General features: G+C 42.1%; 1 protein-coding gene across 1 annotated transcript in view; it reads left to right on the top strand.

The window, feature by feature from the left end:
- The window catches only part of RELN (reelin), a 430,874-nt gene that overhangs the window by 253,837 nt on the left and 160,166 nt on the right, over window positions 1-16,871 (top strand). The window contains exons 11-12 of the mRNA XM_026648676.2: window positions 201-346; window positions 13,906-14,057. Coding sequence (XP_026504461.1) covers window positions 201-346; window positions 13,906-14,057 — 298 coding nt within the window. The remainder of the gene's footprint in view (window positions 1-200; window positions 347-13,905; window positions 14,058-16,871) is intronic.

Genomic DNA, 16,871 nt, shown 5'->3' with positions numbered 1-16,871 from the left:
ATTGAGAGGCAGTAATAACTGGGAGTTGTTCAAGAAAGATAAAGAAGAATGAACAAACTATTTTTTGTTTTGTTTCAGGTGTCCATGCTAAATAATTTAATGACTTCCTCTGAGCTCTGATTGTACATGAGCAAGACAGCTGCCATTAAAAACAAAAAAACATTAAACAACCATCTCTTGCATTTTCCTTTTATCTATAGCATAGCTGTCAATCAGATGGAAACTCCATTTATTTCCATGGAACTGAAGGCAGTGAGTTCAATTTTGCCACAACCCGAGATGTGGATCTTTCCACTGAGGATACCCAGGAGCAGTGGGCAGAGGAGTTTGAGAGCCAGCCTAAAGGGTGAGTGCTTGTTATCTCCAGTGCTATAAGTGTGCATGCAAAATTACTCCAGGAGATAAGGAAACCTCAACTGAGAATTGCATTTGCTCTCTGCAGCGTATTTGTAATATGTGTGTTGCTAAAATAAAAAGCAGTAAAAAAATGTTGGTAATTATAGTTTTAGAGATGAAGAAGTCAAGGAGGGTCATTAGGTCCTGTCTGGTTCCAGACTATTTTGTCTCTAGATATCTAAATAGACAAAAGTTGTGTGAATGAACTTCGTAGTGTTACATTAGAAACTTTCAGTGTTGCAATGTTTTCCACTTCTGCCACAAATCAGCATTAAAAATACACAGTTGGACAAAATCAAATCCGTTGAAAAACTCAAAATTTCCCTGGAGCATAACATAATCTTGTTATTGTCAGTGTTGGACAAAATGGTCCCCATACTGAGCCATACTCTGGCTGCTCTAGCACAAACCAGTCCTAAATCTTAGGGAAATAGGGAGAATCACTTCTGCATGGCAGGATGCAGAGGTGTTAGAGAGCAGCTGTCACCCCTCCTCTTCTCTGCAAGCATAGGAGGCATGGCCAGGACTTTGCCCTGCCCTAATAAACCCTGGCAACTGTTATGTTCCCTTGTAGCTAGTGGAGGTTACTGCAGCCCCAGATTTAGGGAGATTAACCTGGTGAAGAGCAGTTTCTGGACTGGTGGAATGGAAAGGGTACTTTTGTACTCCTCCTCAGCTGTATTTAAGGTTCTATGGCCATAAATGAGGATCTGGCTCAGTATTTTTTCTTTAAATATACAGCTAGTGAGTGAGTGAGTGTTTGGACCTGAAACAGGGTCCACAGGGCCTGATCCAGTGCCCATGAAGTCAACAGGACTCTTTTCATTAATAACAATGGGCTTTGGATCAAGCCCTTGGTTTTGTAAAGAGTGTAGAGTAGTGGTTACAGATGGGGAATTGGAAGCTTAACATACACAGTCAGATTTTCTAATTTGGCACGGATACTTACATACAATTGTGTACAGCCAAGTTATACATGAATATCATAAGTCCAAAATGTTCAGAAGATATTTAAAGTCAGGCACCCAAATCCATTTTTGGGCACTTGCCATAAATGAATGGCCTGATTGACAGTATTGAGCAGCCACAGATCCCATTGACTTCCCAGCCATTAAAATCAACCAATTGTTTATGTTACATGTCAAAAATGACTTTGGGTGCCTGACTTTAGACCAATTTCTTTGAACATTTTGGCCTGTGTGCATGAGCATGTTGGGCATGTGTATACACAAATATCTTGTGTGTATATGTGCATTGGGTATTTCTGTGCATAACAAGCACATGCAGTTATTTGCATACACTTGCACATGCCTAAGTTGAAAATAGATGCCATCATATTTAATGGTAGCAACTGGCCTAAGAGCTTCTTCCCAGCACTCCCAGCAAAACTGCATCATAATTTAGCCCCAGCTTGGGGGAAATTTAGTTTAACTAGCTATAGGAAAGAATGGTTTTACATTATACAGAATATAAAAATAAAAAGTTTAGATAGAAAGACAAAAAGATTCATCTTGACTTATCCCTCTTGCGCCTCAGTAAATATAACAAGCTGTGATTTTTCTATCCCAAGTATCTACCTTTTTTTGTTTTGCCAAGAAGCTTTATCTTAGTATCTTTATACTGTCTGTTCCCACATTCTATTAACTCACTATGAGAATAATAATAATACTTAACTCCTATATAGCATTTTTCATCAAACGAACTCAAAGTGCTTTACAAAGCAAAAAGCAACAGAGGGTCCTGTGGCAAGTTTAAGACTAACAGATGTATTGGAGCATAAGCTTTCGTGGGTGAATGCCCACTTTGTTCACCCACGAAAGCTTATGCTCCAATACATCTGTTAGTCTTAAAGGTGCCACAGGACTCTCTGTTGCTTTTTACAGATCCAGACTAACACAGCTACCCCTCTGATACAAAGCAAAGTAAGTATCAAATTATCTCCATTGTACAGATAAGGAAACTGAGACATAGTAAAACTACTTATCTTACCTAAGCTTACACATCAAATAACCACTATTAATGAAGGGCATAAGTACAACATAAACAGGTGTCCTAACATCCAGTTCTTCTCCAGGCTTTTTCTCTTCATTACAACAATTATAATTAATAATCATTAATATTAATAATAAATGTCATTATGATGTGACTGTTCTCTTTTTACTATTAATAAACAAGCATTATACTCCTCTGTGCATGTAGATCATTTTAAGTGCTCTCTGCTTATACAAGCCTATGGGTACATTAAAAATCAACATCTTTCAAACAGTGACAATTAAGTGGTATCTTTGGTTACCATAGTTTTTCCCAGTTCTTGGGAGGTAGCTTTGGCCACTGTGGTAAATTTTAACTTAACACCATTGTGGCTCTCTTCACTTCAGCTCTGTGTTGTATCTCCCTCTCTGTGTCTCTCATATAATTTGAATCCATTTACTGAGCATTTCTCCTGACTGTTGGGCCTCCCCAAATGCATTTTCTTAATAATGAACATCAATTTCCCAACATCTGGCCATTTTTTTCAACCTATTCAAATCGTTCTGTAATCTCGCTAAATCCTGGGTTCACCCCTTCCTGCCTTTTTATTATTTGCAAAAGTGGACACCATGCAGCCATTCCCAATGGCACTTTGCAGGGTGAAGCCATGAAATGGGACAAAAGAGATAAATTCTGGGTAAAAAGCAAAACAAACCAGAACAACAACAAATTGGATGCGCTTAGTAAAATGACTTTTTCTGTTTTAAAAAAAAGTGAGGATTATATTAGTTACTGCATCCCCAGGGTAGCTGTAAAACAGACTGATAATTTGTCATTTCTTCTGAACACTGGTTTCAACTTATAAAACACATAATTTCATTAGCAGCTACCAAATCACATGCTGCTTATGCTGTGTCTGAGATAAAGATCACCATGTAAGTAATATATGCAAATATATTATGTGAACTCTTGAGCTTACTTTTGAGTTTAGGCAAAAAAAAAAAATTGTAAACTTATTCCCAGTCTAAATAACTAACTCTTGATCTGTTTTGTCTTGTGCTCTTTGCTGTTATCCTTTTCATTTCAGAAAAAGTTTTTATACAACAACAAAACATGAGTATGTGTGGGAAGGGTTGCTAAGTGAACCATATGTCTGATGCCCTTTTGGCCTTTATTTTCTTCTTCTTTCAGAGAACAGGAAAATGGTGGCTTGTAGTGCACATCTGTTTTTTTCTGTAGATAGGGTACTTACTAGGCCATATTCTTAGTTGGTGTAAATCAGCATAGGTCCATTTAAGTCAATTGTTTTGATATGGATGCCATCTTAAGTAGAAAAGGTGCCTAATTTTCAAACATATTTAGAAGTGACTTACAATAAAAAAAATACAGCAGGGAGTACAAATATAGAAATAAAATGCTGTTCACTATGTGCTAGTATCACTCTGAGCCAGGGACTATGGGTCTTGAACCGTTATCTAGATGGCTCTTAGGAGCCAGTAAGTGCTAACCTGCCCACAAGCACCAGAACAAGAAGTTTGACTTCAGCAAAGGATTCCAGTCCTGGGATCTGACTGGTGGAACTCTGGGGATCCTGACTGGTTCTCTGCTGCCAGTGAATATAAGATTTAGCAGTTTGTGTCTTGTAATAAACACAAACAGCAAAATAACAGTTTCGATTTTAAATTAGCAGACTTAGTTAAGGGGCTTTCTGGTATATGTAACCACAGAGCAATGGCATTCACGTGTCAAAACTATTGGGAAATGTATTGAAGCAAATAGCTCACGCTAGCAGTTGGACCACTAATTATGGTCCCCCGAAATAGCAAACATGGGCAAAAGGCTGAGACGTAATCCAATATGGTTCTGGATGTGTGGGAATGTAAGGAAAAGGGGTTAGAAAAGATTCTGACCAACCCTACTTGGGTTATCGGGATGACAGGAGAGTGGAAATCTTATTATTGCCATTTACAGTGCTTCTCCATATCCTGCTCTTTCCATCTTCACTTCTGATGGTCTCCCTAAAATTGTATGTGCAATGCTAAAGGTTGTTTTGCTATATTTATATTGCTTTTCTATGGTTGCAGTTATATTTGTTTGTATGTGGGTACTAAATGAAGTCGTCTTGTCTCTATAAATGTGACTCACCAATCTGATTTCCTATAAAAAAATTCCAAGTAGCTGCTTAAGTAAAAACAAAACAAAAACCCTGTTGTTAATGACTTGTGAATTTTGCACCCTAAATACCATTTTAATATTATGATTTTCCTTAGTGCTGCTACTTTGGAAGAATGTGTCTTTTGATTCCTTAAAAATACTTTAGTTAAAAATTCATCCACCAAAGTGTCTGAAATTACACAAGGAAGAATATGACCCATTAACTTCCTATTAGTTTTCTACTTCTAATGAAATTCTGTATTCAGAAAAGTGTTCATTTTGGTAGGAAGTTTCATTAAGGGATCATAATCTTTAATATACAGGATTTTAAGGCTTCTTTTATTATGTAATCAGTAAAAGTATTAAGTATCAATTTTGCAGTTCCTTGGGATAAAAAATTCCATACATATCACTGAGGACATATTAACTGCATAATTTCCCCACAAATTACCTTGATTTACGGACACATTCTGAATATGTTCAAAACTAATTATTCAAGGTGGAATAAAAAGAGCTCATATACATGCAATTTTCCATGGCTTCCAAATGCAAAGTCCTAGAGATATACTGTATAGAGTCTACTTAATCAGGATTGCTATTTTATTGTGATGCCTCACAGGAAACCCATTTAGCTGAATGACAGTGAATGGTAATGACTGATGTTTAATGGGAACAGTATTAGTAAGAATTTTGCTTAATGGGGAGTTTGCAGTGTTAAGGATGTTTAACTAGGAATCAAGTTGTATGTAATTTTCAATTTCAGTCTTTTAATTAGTAAGCTGCTATACAAAGATTAAAAGAAAAACAAAATATAGGGAGTGTCGCAGGGTAGGTGCACCCTGTCACCGGGTGTCTGGTCACAAGAGAGGGAAGAGGCTGTACTGCAGCTGATTAGGTCCTATGCGGAAGACCCTACTGTGGAACTTGGTCTTAAGGCCTAGTGGCTGGAGTCAGCAGAGCGGCCCTTCCACTCAGGGCAGTGTGGCCTAATGGACGGAATCAATACCGAAGCCCCTTACAGTCAGGGTTGCATGGCCCAATGGCCAGAGTTGATAAAGCAACCCTCACTGTAAGGGCAGGGTGGCCTAATGGTAAGAATCAATATACAAGTCCCCTACGATCAGGGTAGTGTAGCCTAATGGTCCTAGTCAGTACAAAGGCCCCTCTCAGTCAGGGCAGTGAGGCCTAATGGCCAGAGGCAATAAAATTGCACCACTCTGTGGGGGTGCATGGCCTATTGGCCCATTGGGGAAGTAGAGCGCCACTCGGAGGGATGTGGCACCCCAAGTAGGGGGCCTTGGGCCCGCCCAGTTCCTCTGAGCCCCAGCCCAGGGCCCTGGTGGTGGCAGGATTACTCAACACCGAGTCAGCGGGGATCCTTCCAAAACATGCTGACTGGTTCTCTGGTTCATCCACCGGAGCAAAGGCTAAGTCCCTGGGCTGCTTCCTACCCTGTCTTCACCGGCGATGGGCCATTGTTCCCATGGGTCTTGGGGGTCTTCAGGCTGTGTAGCACCTGATGGCGCAGCCTCCTCTCTGGGTTGGTCAGGCTGCCTGGAATCCATCTGGGGCTCGGCAGGCCTTGCTTCTGGGGTCAAGTCCTGTAGCAGCTCCTTGGAGAGAGCCTGCAGTCTGCGTCCTCTCCCTTCAGAAGCCTGCCCAGACTGAGCTTGGCTCCTTCCTTTTATATCTTGCCTCTAGGCTGAGCATGCCCAGCAGAGGCGAAGGGGCATGGCTTCCTCAGTCCGCAATGCTCAGTTAACGCCTGCAGAGCCAGGGCGGGGTAGGTGTACCCCATCACACACCCTACCCCTCAAGATAGTACTCGGCGGGGGTCTTTCCCCATTGTCCTTCCCTCCTGCCTGGGAGAAAGAGTCTGTGTTAAGGTGGGTCCTACCTGGACGGTGCGACACACTGAACTCATAGGGTTGGAGGGTGTGTTCGAATCCTTCATGGTGTTGATCCATCGTAGGAGAGCGTGGTCTGTAACTAGCCGAAAGGGGCTCCCTAGCAAGTAGTACCTTAAGATCTCTATTGCCCATTTTACCGCCAGGGCTTCCTTCTTGATGGTGGAGTACTTGACCTCTCGAGGAAACAGCTTCCGGCTTAGGTACAGCACAGGGTGTTCTTCCCCATCTCATTCCTGTGATAGCACGGCCCCTAGCTCCACTTCTGAGGCATCCATTTGTAAAATAAACGGTTTTGAGAAATCAGGGTGGAACAGGACTGGTTCCTGGGTAAGTTGCTCTTTCAAGGTCTGGAAGGCCTTTTCACAGTCCTCTGATCACCGGACATTTTGCGGCCAGGAGTTCTTTGTGAAGTCAGAGCGGAGAGCAGCTATCGTGGCAAAGTCTGGCATGAACCGCCTGTAGTAGCCAGCCAGTCCCAGGAATTGCCTTACCTTCCTTTTCATCGTAGGGGCAGGGTAATCCTTCAGGGCCTGTACCTTGTCCACCAGGGGACGGAGCTGGCCTGCCCCCACCATGTATCCTAAGTAGGTCATTTCTTTCCACACAAAGTGACACTTGGCAGGGTTTGCAGTGAGTCCTGCTTACTTCGGGGCCTGCAGCACCGCAGTGAGATGCTGTAGGTGTTCCTCCCAACTTGTGCTGTAGGCCACAATATCGTTGATATAAGCAGCCGCATACTGCCTGTGTGGCTGAAATAGTTGGGCAATCATTCGCTGGAATGTTGCTGTGGCCCCATGTAACCCAAAGGGCATAGTGACTAAATGGTATAGGCCGAATGGCGTAGGGAAGGCTGTCTTCTCCCTGGAAGTCGGGGTGAAGGGTATTTGCCAGTATCCCTTGGTCAAATCTAGTGTTGATAAAAACTTAGAACTACCCCGTCATTCCAGCAGTTCATCTACCCGGGGAATTGGATAGGCATCAAAGCGGGAGATGGCATTGACCCCCCACCCAAAGTTTATACAGAACCTCACAGTCCCATTGGGCTTTGGGACTAGGACTGTGGGGCATCTCCATTCACTTCCACTACCTTCAGGGCTAGCATCGCCTCGAGTTCCTTCTGGACCACTTCCCACATTTTCCGGGGAAATGGGCAATGTTGGTTGCAGACCTTCTGTCTGGGAATGATGGCTATGTGGTGGCTGGTAATACTCGTCCATCCTGGACAGGAAGATAAAACGGAGGGGAAGTCTTGGACCAGCCACTGTAGCCTCACTTGTTGCTCTGGGCTTAAGTCCTGCCCCATTGTGATCAGTGTTGGGTTGGGGAATCCCCTGGCTACCAGCCCCAATTTGGGCTCCGGGGGATACAGGGTGATTAGCAGGTCTTCCTGGGCCTTCCATGCCTTCAGGAGGTTTACATTGTATATCCGGATGTCCTTTCATCGTCCAGGGAGTCTAACCTCATAATCCACCGGTCTCACCTGTCAAACAGTCTCGAACGGTTCTTGCCATTTGGCTAGCAGCTTAGATTCTGATGACAGCAGTAGGAACGAGACCTGGTCCCCAGACTCGAAGGTCCATAGCTTGGCCCCCCTGTTGTACCAGAGTTCTTGGGTCTGCTGAGCCTGGAGTAAATTTTCCTGGGCGAAGTATCCAAGCTTCCGAAGGTGTTCCTGCAGCTGCAGGATGTAAAGGACTGATCCCATGACCCTCGACTCTTGTTCCTCCCAAGTCTCTTGGAGCAGATCTAGGATCCCCCTTGGCTGTCTCCTGTAAAGGAGCTCAAACTGGGAAAATCCTGTCGAGACTTGGGGGACCTCATGCACCGCAAACATCAGTGAGGGGAGTAGTTTGTCCCAATTTGTGGGTTGTCATCCACAAACTTCCTGAGCATGGTCTTCAGGGTTCTGTTAAATTTTTCCACTAGGCCATCAATCTGTGAATGGTATACTGATGTCTTGAGGGCATATGTTTAATAAACGACACAATTCAACCATCAATTTGTAAGAGACGTTCGTTCCACAGTCAGTCAATATTTCCCTGGGTAGCCCGACCCTGGCAAAAATGTTCAGAAGCTCTGCGGCTATGGCAGGAGCTGTGATGGTCTGTAGTGGGATGGCATCCGGGTAGCAGGTCGCGTAGTCGACTATCACTAGGATATACTGGAACCCGGCACTCTTCTCCAAGGGTCCCAATAGATCTAGGCCGATCTGTTTGAAGGGTACTCTCACTACCGGGAGTGGAATCAGAGGCGTCCACTGTACCCCCTTTGGGCCTGTGTGCTGACATTCTGGGCACGAAGTCCCGCACTTCCTGATGTATGCCAGGCCAGAAGAACCTCAGTGATACACGTTGCAGGGTCTTCTCTCATCCCATGTGGCCAGCCCAGGGCACCACTTGGGCCAATCGTAACAGCTCTCAACGGAACTTCTTGGGAACCAGCAGTTGGCAGAGTTCCTCTCCGGTCTGCAGAACTTGGGACACCCGATAGAGGCGATCATTGTGGATCTCAAAGTGTGGTCCCTGGGGTCGTCTTAGGCCGATGCCCACCCGGTCTCCCACCTCCTGAACTTGTTCCCAGGCTCAGTTCAAGGTCAGGTCTTCCCTCTGTTCCTGAAGGAAATCCCCATCTAGCTCCAGCCACTCTTGGCTGACTCGCTCCATTGTCTAGGGCTCCGTAGGGCCCAGTGTGGGGTTTCTAGTCTGGCTGGAGGGACCCTCATCCAGGTCATCCTGCCACCCTTGGCCCAGGAACTCCTTCCTTATAGACCCTGACTTCTCCTGCTCTGAAGTCCAGTCCCCCCATGCTCGCAGGATTTCGCTGAACCAAGGCCAAGCACATCCTAAGACCACCACGTACACCAAAGTCAGAGCTAAGCCCACCCAACACTCTTCCTTGTGTTGGCCTAACTCCAGGCATACCTTGGTGGTGTGATATGGTTGCACCTCCCCATGGATGCACTGCATATATATCGGTGCCGCCTCTAGATCTGGGGAGTCCACCAGGCTGGCCCGGACCAGTATCTGGTTGCAGCCTGAGTCAATGAGGTACCATCCACCCGCCCGGCCACTAGGAGTTTGGTCGGGTGCTTTTTCTGGCCTGGTGGTCTGTTGTCCACACCTGACCATAGGCACAGTCTATAAACGGAGAGTCCCGCCAAAAGTGCCTCTCTTGTCCACACTCATAACAACACCCTTTGGGGACTTGTGCTATGTCCTGGAGTTCCCGACGTGCCCGGAGAAGTTCCTTCACCCCACAGGTTTAAGTGTATGGCCCGGCTCCCGCCGGTGATCCATGGGGGCCCCACTAAGCTGGGTTTACTGTGAGGTCTCCTCATTTCAGGTCTTGGTTGCCGAGCCTCAGGGTTCTGGCTTCACCCCGCCGGTCCTTCTGGTTTGGGGGGGTTGACGTTCGGGTCCTTCAGTGGCCAGGTAATCCTCCATCAAAGAGACAGCTTCATTCAGGGCCATTGGGTGGTGGCGTTGTACCCACTCCTTTGCCCCCGCTGGGAGGATCTGTGTGAATTGTTCCAACGCTATGAGCTCTGCCACCTGGGGCCCGGTGGCGGAATTCTCCAGATTCAACCATCTCCAGCAATAGTCTGCAAGCGTTGGGCCACAGCTCGCTAAGTCCCCTGGGCTGCTTCCTACCTTGTCTTTACCAGCGATGGGCCACTGTTCCCACGGGTCTCTGGGGTCTTCAGGCAGCATAGCTCCTGATGGTGTGGCCTCCTCTCTGGGTTGGTCAGGCCGCCTGGAATCCATCTGGGGCTCGGCAGGCCTTGCTTCTGGGGTTGGGTTCTGTAGCAGCTCCCTGGAGAGAGACTGCAGTCTGCGTCCTCTCCCTTCAGAAGCCTGCCCAGATTGAGCTTGGCTGCTTCCCTTTATATCTTGCCTTCAGGCTGAGCATGCCCAGAAGAGGCAAAGGGGTGTGGCTTCCTCAGCCTGCAATGCACAGTTAACCCCTGCAGAGCCAGGGCGGGGTAGGTGCACCCCGTCACAGCGAGAAATTTACTCCTCCCTGTATAAAGCCGTTGGATTCATAGATTCCAAGCCCAGAAGGGACCACTTTGATAATATAGTCCAACCATCTGTATAACACAAACCATAGAACTTCTCCAAAAGAATTCTGAGAGCATAGCTTTTAGAAAGACATCCAATTTGATTTTAAAATTGCCAGTGATAGAGAATACACCATGACCCTTGGTAAATTGTTTCAATGGTTAATTACCCACATTTTTAAAACTTTATGCCTTATTTCTAGTCTGAATTTGTTTAGCTTCAACTTCCAGCCATTGGGTTATACCAGGGGTATACCTTTCAGAAGTGGTGTGCCAAGTCTTCATTTATTCACTCTAATTTAAGGTTTTGCGTGCCAGTAATACATTTTAACATTTTTAGATGGGCTCTTTCTATAAGTCTATAATATAGAACTAAACTATTGTTGTTTGTAAAGTAAATAAGGTTTTTAAAATGTTTAAGAAGCTTCATTTAAAATTAAATTAAAATGCAGAGCCCCCCGTACCAGTGGCCAGGACCAAGGCAGTGTGAGTGCCACTGAAAATCAGCTCGCGTGCCGCCTTTGGCACGTGTGCCATAGGTTGCCTACTCCTCGGTTATACTTTTTTCTGCTAGATTGAAGAGCCCATTATCAAATATTTGTTCCCCATATATGGACTTACAAACTGTGGTCAAGTCACCTCTTGCCCTCTTTTTTTAAGCTAAATAGATTGAGTGCCTTGACACTATCACTGTAAGGAATGTTTTCTAATCCTTTAATCACTTTCATGGCTCTTCTCTGAATCTCCTCTCCAGTTTATCAGCATCCTTCTTAAATTGTGGACACCAGAACTGGACACAGTACTCCAGCAGTGGTTGCACAACTGACAAATACAACTCTAAAATAATATCTCTATTCCGACTCAAGATTCCCTTGTTTACTCATCCAAGGATTGCATTAGAATGTGAAATCAAGCACTGGAAAATTGGGAAATGCCAGATTTACAGTTTCATGCAAAATTTTGGATGCACAAGGAGACATAACTAATCTGTGCAATCAATGAGGTAGTGATAGAGTTTTACTATTGTCTTTAATGGGAGCAAAGTAAGGTCAATGCTCAGTACTTCTGAAAATTCCTCAAAGTGTATTTACAATAACCTAAGTTTATAGTAGAATTAATCTTCTCATTCACAAAGGATTGTTATCCCATTTCTCTTTTATAACACAGATTAGGGACTCAATCCTGCAACTGGATCCCTGTGAGCAGACTGTTGCAGAGTCCTGTTTACTTCCCACACAGATCTACTTGCAGGACTGGGTCTTATGTTTCCATCTGACATAAAGTGTAAACATTTAGATTGATAAACCATCATACCATTTTTGCACAACATTTATCATTCATCAGTGAAAGAAGAATGACTATAGACTGATTTGGGGGATAAATGTATCCCAAAGTTACGTTTAACAAAGATTTTCTACATGTTTATAATATGATAATAGATGCAGTTAATCCCATTCCTTCTCTATTCATCATTACAGAGAGAATTTGGACTTATTTTTACAAAAATGCCAGCGTCATTTTACACTGTTAAACTTTCTGTTTTTCATTTTGAATGTTCCCTAAAAGGAAGTTATCCCTAGAAACAGCCATGATCTGCATCATTCATGACCCCAAGTTGTTTTGTGGGTCAGTAAAGAGAGTGTTTTAATTGGGCTAAATGGAGCATATAAAAAGACCAATGAACCATTGTGAGATTTCTTTGTATAAATCAAAACAGGCTCAACTGTTTAATTCTGCAATTGTCTTGGTCCCCAAAGACCCATCTTCAAAAATGGTAACTATTTTTTATCATATCACGTATTATTTTTTTAAACGTCTGAACCACAAAAGTTCTTTCATCAGAATTAGATGTACATCAAACAAAAATGCTTTGCTACAGAATGTTTAAATTTATTGAAATGTAAACTAACCATACTTTTGCAGCCAAACAGATTAAATTCTTACGGAGCTCTTTGTTCTTCAGATGACACATTTATGTTTGTACCATAAAAGTATTTCAATAAATGTTAATTTGGTAGATTTTCAAATATTTCTTTGTAATCTACTATCAGATATAAAGTAGGATTTTCAAATATACTCAGTATAGGCCTAACTCTGAGGCCATTGAAGTTGATGTTTGAACTCCAATTGACTTAAGTGGTAGCAGCACTGAGCACTTAAAAAAAATCACACCTGTACGTTTGGAAATACTTTTTTTAACCCCTCAAACTATCAAATATAAACAAGATCAGCAATTGCGGTGGGGGTTACTGACAATTGTTTATTACTGGAAAGAAACAGTACTTAGAAATTAGAAAAGGAGACCTTAGGTAGTTGTTAGGTTCTGTTCACTCACTTCTCATTGCTAGAGCTGAGCAGGAAATGGTTTTCCCATCCTGTGAGTGTTTTTGAAATTCTGAATTATTTTGCCATCACAAATCACAATGAAAATTTTCACAAATCAATCATTCAAAGATCTTTTCAGATAGGGCCAACCAAGCATTTCATTTTGATTATTTTCAAACATTCCATCTTATTTTGACCTTTTTTATGTTTAAAACTTTTTTTAGGATAAATTAACTAAAACTTTGAAATGAAAAGTAATTTCAAATTGAAAAATGAAAGTTTTCATTTCTAAAATGTCAAAACAGGATTTTTACCAACCTGTTTTTCAATCAGGAGATTTGGAAACCAACCCTTGCCTGTGAACAGTTTTAATTTCAACAAACACCATTTTCTGATGAAAATGTTTCCTTGGAAAATTCCCGACCAACTATATTCACTGCCACTAGCTGGAGAAACAAAAACATGTTTTCTATGAAATGTGAGAAAAAGAGGGATCAGATTAAATTTTTTGAGATGCATAGTATCTCTTTTTTTCCTCTATTCAAGCACTGAATTAAAACTGTTACTCAAAAATGTTCAAATGCTACTCAAAAAGTTAAATAGAGGGCATCCCCTGTTATGGCCTACATGTTCAATGACTGCATAGTAGATATGATCAATGCAGTCTGCCTTTTAAAGTTTCAGTGATGTGTAAATGTCTTCTAAATTAACCAAAATGAAAATACAATGGAGGTTGCATTTACATTACATGTTATTTATTTATATAACACCAAAGTACTGAGAAAGGGTAATATTCAACAGCCAAAATAAATATCTCAACAACTTAAATAACTTTGTACAATTCTGCCAATTATTGTATTTTAAATAATATAATCTACAACTTTGCTGACATACATTAATTGTATGCTATTTAAATTGACTGAATTTAAGGAACTGTTATTTTGTGGTGACTAGCATGTTTGAACAAACTGCTTTTCATTATACCACATGAGGTTTGAAGAAGTTTTTCTTTATAAAATAAACTGTTCGAAACATACAGGCTTACCCCTACTAGGTATCTGACTCTCAACACATTGTTGATGTATTTAGATGGGACATATCTGGAGCTGTCATTGGTACTGAATGTGGAACACTGGAGTCAGGTTCATCTATGGTATTCCTCAGAGATGGAGAGAGAAAACTATGTACTCCATATATGGACACTACAGGTTATGGGAACCTGAGATTTTACTTCAGCATGGGTGAGTATGTACTTTTAACATATTTGGGACATGCAAAACATATCAGACTCGAATTTGAGAATAAATTTGAAATCCTACAATCTGAACCAAAAGACGCTAAATATCTTCTAAAGATGATAGTTTTGAGTCACTCCACCTCTACACCGGTGCGACTTCATTGATTTCAATAGAGTCACACCAATGTGAGAGGAGAGTAATACAGTGGAGAATCAGGCCCAATTTATTCTGTCTGAAGTGGGAGTTGTCTCCAGGTGGGAGCTATTGTGTTAATTTTAGAGAGAGAAAATGGGGTCCATAGAGTCATAGGTGTAACATAACTCAGTCACTGTCCAGCATTAAACAGTTTTAAACAAGGTTCAGGGTTTGGTATACAGAGACCTCAGCCTGCTTAATACCATGGCAAAAAAAAATCCTTTTAATCTTTTATTAAAAATACAGAAAAGAAGGAAAAACAGTTAATACAATTGAAATGTAAAGTAAGGCTTTCATTTTAACAAATCCCTTGTTCTCTTTTCCTGTAGCTGGAGAGAGTCTTTACCAGGAATAAAGCCCATGTTTGACAGTCTCTTAGGTGGCAATAACTGTCCTTTTGGGGAAAAGTGAAGTTAGCTGAGATAGGCTGAAGCTGTTGTTGTTGCTTTGTTATTAAAGTCCAATCCCATTTTCTAGAAGACAAAACAAGACAAACACGCATGAATGGGAAAGGAAAGAACAGCAAAGATAAAAATGCAACTTTTTCTGTCTCTGATGTTGACTTTCACTTACAACCTCACTGCTGGAAAAGTACAGGCCCAGCACATGGTCTTATCAGCCACTCTGAGACCTGGCAAATATACATCGGCCTGTTTAGGGCATTGCTTTAAGCTGCCTCTTTCTGGTCCCGGGCTTACACCAGTGTTGCAAAATATATAATCCTGGTCAGCTGAGCCAGACTCTGCTTAGACAGAAGGCAAAAGAAGAGGAATAAGAAAGATAAGAAATAATGTGGGGAAGGAAAAGGACACATGAGATGGGGGAGAATAGAGCTTCACATCCTAGATGACATTTGGGATTCAGCCAGAGCTGGTGGAGGTGACAATGTCATCTGGGTCCCTCTCTCTGGCTTGGTCTCATCAGGACAGGATCAGAATGAAAAAGACCCAGGTTCCCAGGAAACATTGGGGTGGCAGCCATAATCGTGAATCTCCTGCAGTCACCAATTTTTCTCACACAGTCTGTTTCTTTAAAAAAACCCAAAAGGGAGTGGTGGGCGGAATAGGCCATCCTCTCATTATTTTGTTCGTCACTCTCGCCTAACTCCTGACTTGCCACATTTAATCCATTGATTTCTGATTCCACATCTGCGTTGTTGCCACATATGATCTCAACACAGTGCTTCAGTTATATCGGTAACACCTTTTTGTTTAGACTAACTCAGTCATTCTGTATTTCACTTTTAATAATTTTTTACAAACAACCTTATGTAACATTCTGGGTTGGACTTCTGTTACCTTTTTCACATCAAAGTTTGCAAACATTTGTTATTCCAGGTAACCTAACAATATTACAAACTTCCATCCACTTTCCCACAGTTAGGCTCACAGCTGAGGAAGGCCTTCTAGGCCTCAATTATTACAACAGACCATGTCTTTGTTAACTAACCCACAAAATGGTTTCTGCTCCTGAGCTACTAAGCCATCACCAGACACATGAATAGCTGCCACAATAATGTCTTCCCCGAGGGTGAAATTCAACCCCAGAGCACAAGGTACACAAAGAACTCCACAATACTGAAATACTATATTAAATACTTAAGTGGTGCTGAGGATTGTGAGCAGACCTTTCACGATGGGATGAATTTCACCCTGAATGGTTTTCTTGGGGGGCAAAAGTAAACTAGCAAGAATAAAAGATGAAGTAAAGCAGGAAGTTTCCTCTCCAAATAAGAAGGCTGTTGTTAGTACAACTGTATTAGGCATTCGCTCTCACAAATCCAAATTCATACAAATGTTTGTTGGGTGTGGGGAAATCATCCAATATTTTGTTGTATTTTTCCAGGAATTTAATGTGTACATGTATAAATAAAGGAAATTTCACATGAAATTTATTCTCTCAACACAGTATTTAGTTTTTAGAAAATAGGGAAGAAAATAATGGGATGATAAAGGAGGAAGCATGGATTAAATTAGTGACCTTTCAAAGCCATCTTTTGAGTCAACAAGAAAAAAACCCTTAATTCATTGTTTTAAAGTCCTGCTGTAGTTTCTCTGAATTGTCACACATCTCCCCTGTGTTACATGATTTACCAATAAAGTACAGGAAAGGGAGGTTGCCTTATTTCCAGGTCTTCCAGGCATTACAACACCTGCAAGAGAAACAGGAAAGAAGCTTTGTCAACCTTCTGAACTTACGGGAGAGGCTGTCAGTTCAGCAAGAGTGGTGGAGAAATTGGGTGATCGCATTGAAAACATAAGCTGTGCCTGTTTGTAGCTAAATGCATAATAGTGTAAATATTCAGGGATACAAATAAAGCCTCACAGAAGCAAATAGAGGTTTCATAGTCCAATGTAAGTCACAGCAAAGATGTAAGCCTTATAAGGCTTTTCAGAACACCCTTTGCTTATTCCACCCCTATAATTGGCCATCTTTGCTTGACAAAGCAATTGAAGTCTTTTAAATCTGAAATCTTACAGACTATTTAAAAGAGTTTGCTCATCCTGTTTTTTAAACCAACCTGCAATGTCAGCCTGATACAGGAAAGCGTGAAACTTCCTTTTTTCAGTTACAGATACCTTGTTTTAATATTCATTATCCAGGATACCAAATGGAGCTATG

This window comes from Terrapene carolina, unplaced genomic scaffold (genome assembly GCF_002925995.2).
Source record: "Terrapene carolina triunguis isolate 2854851 unplaced genomic scaffold, T_m_triunguis-2.0 Scaffold68, whole genome shotgun sequence".
Taxonomy (NCBI): Eukaryota; Metazoa; Chordata; order Testudines; family Emydidae; genus Terrapene; species Terrapene triunguis.
This window is presented reverse-complemented; position numbering and strand designations above follow the sequence as displayed.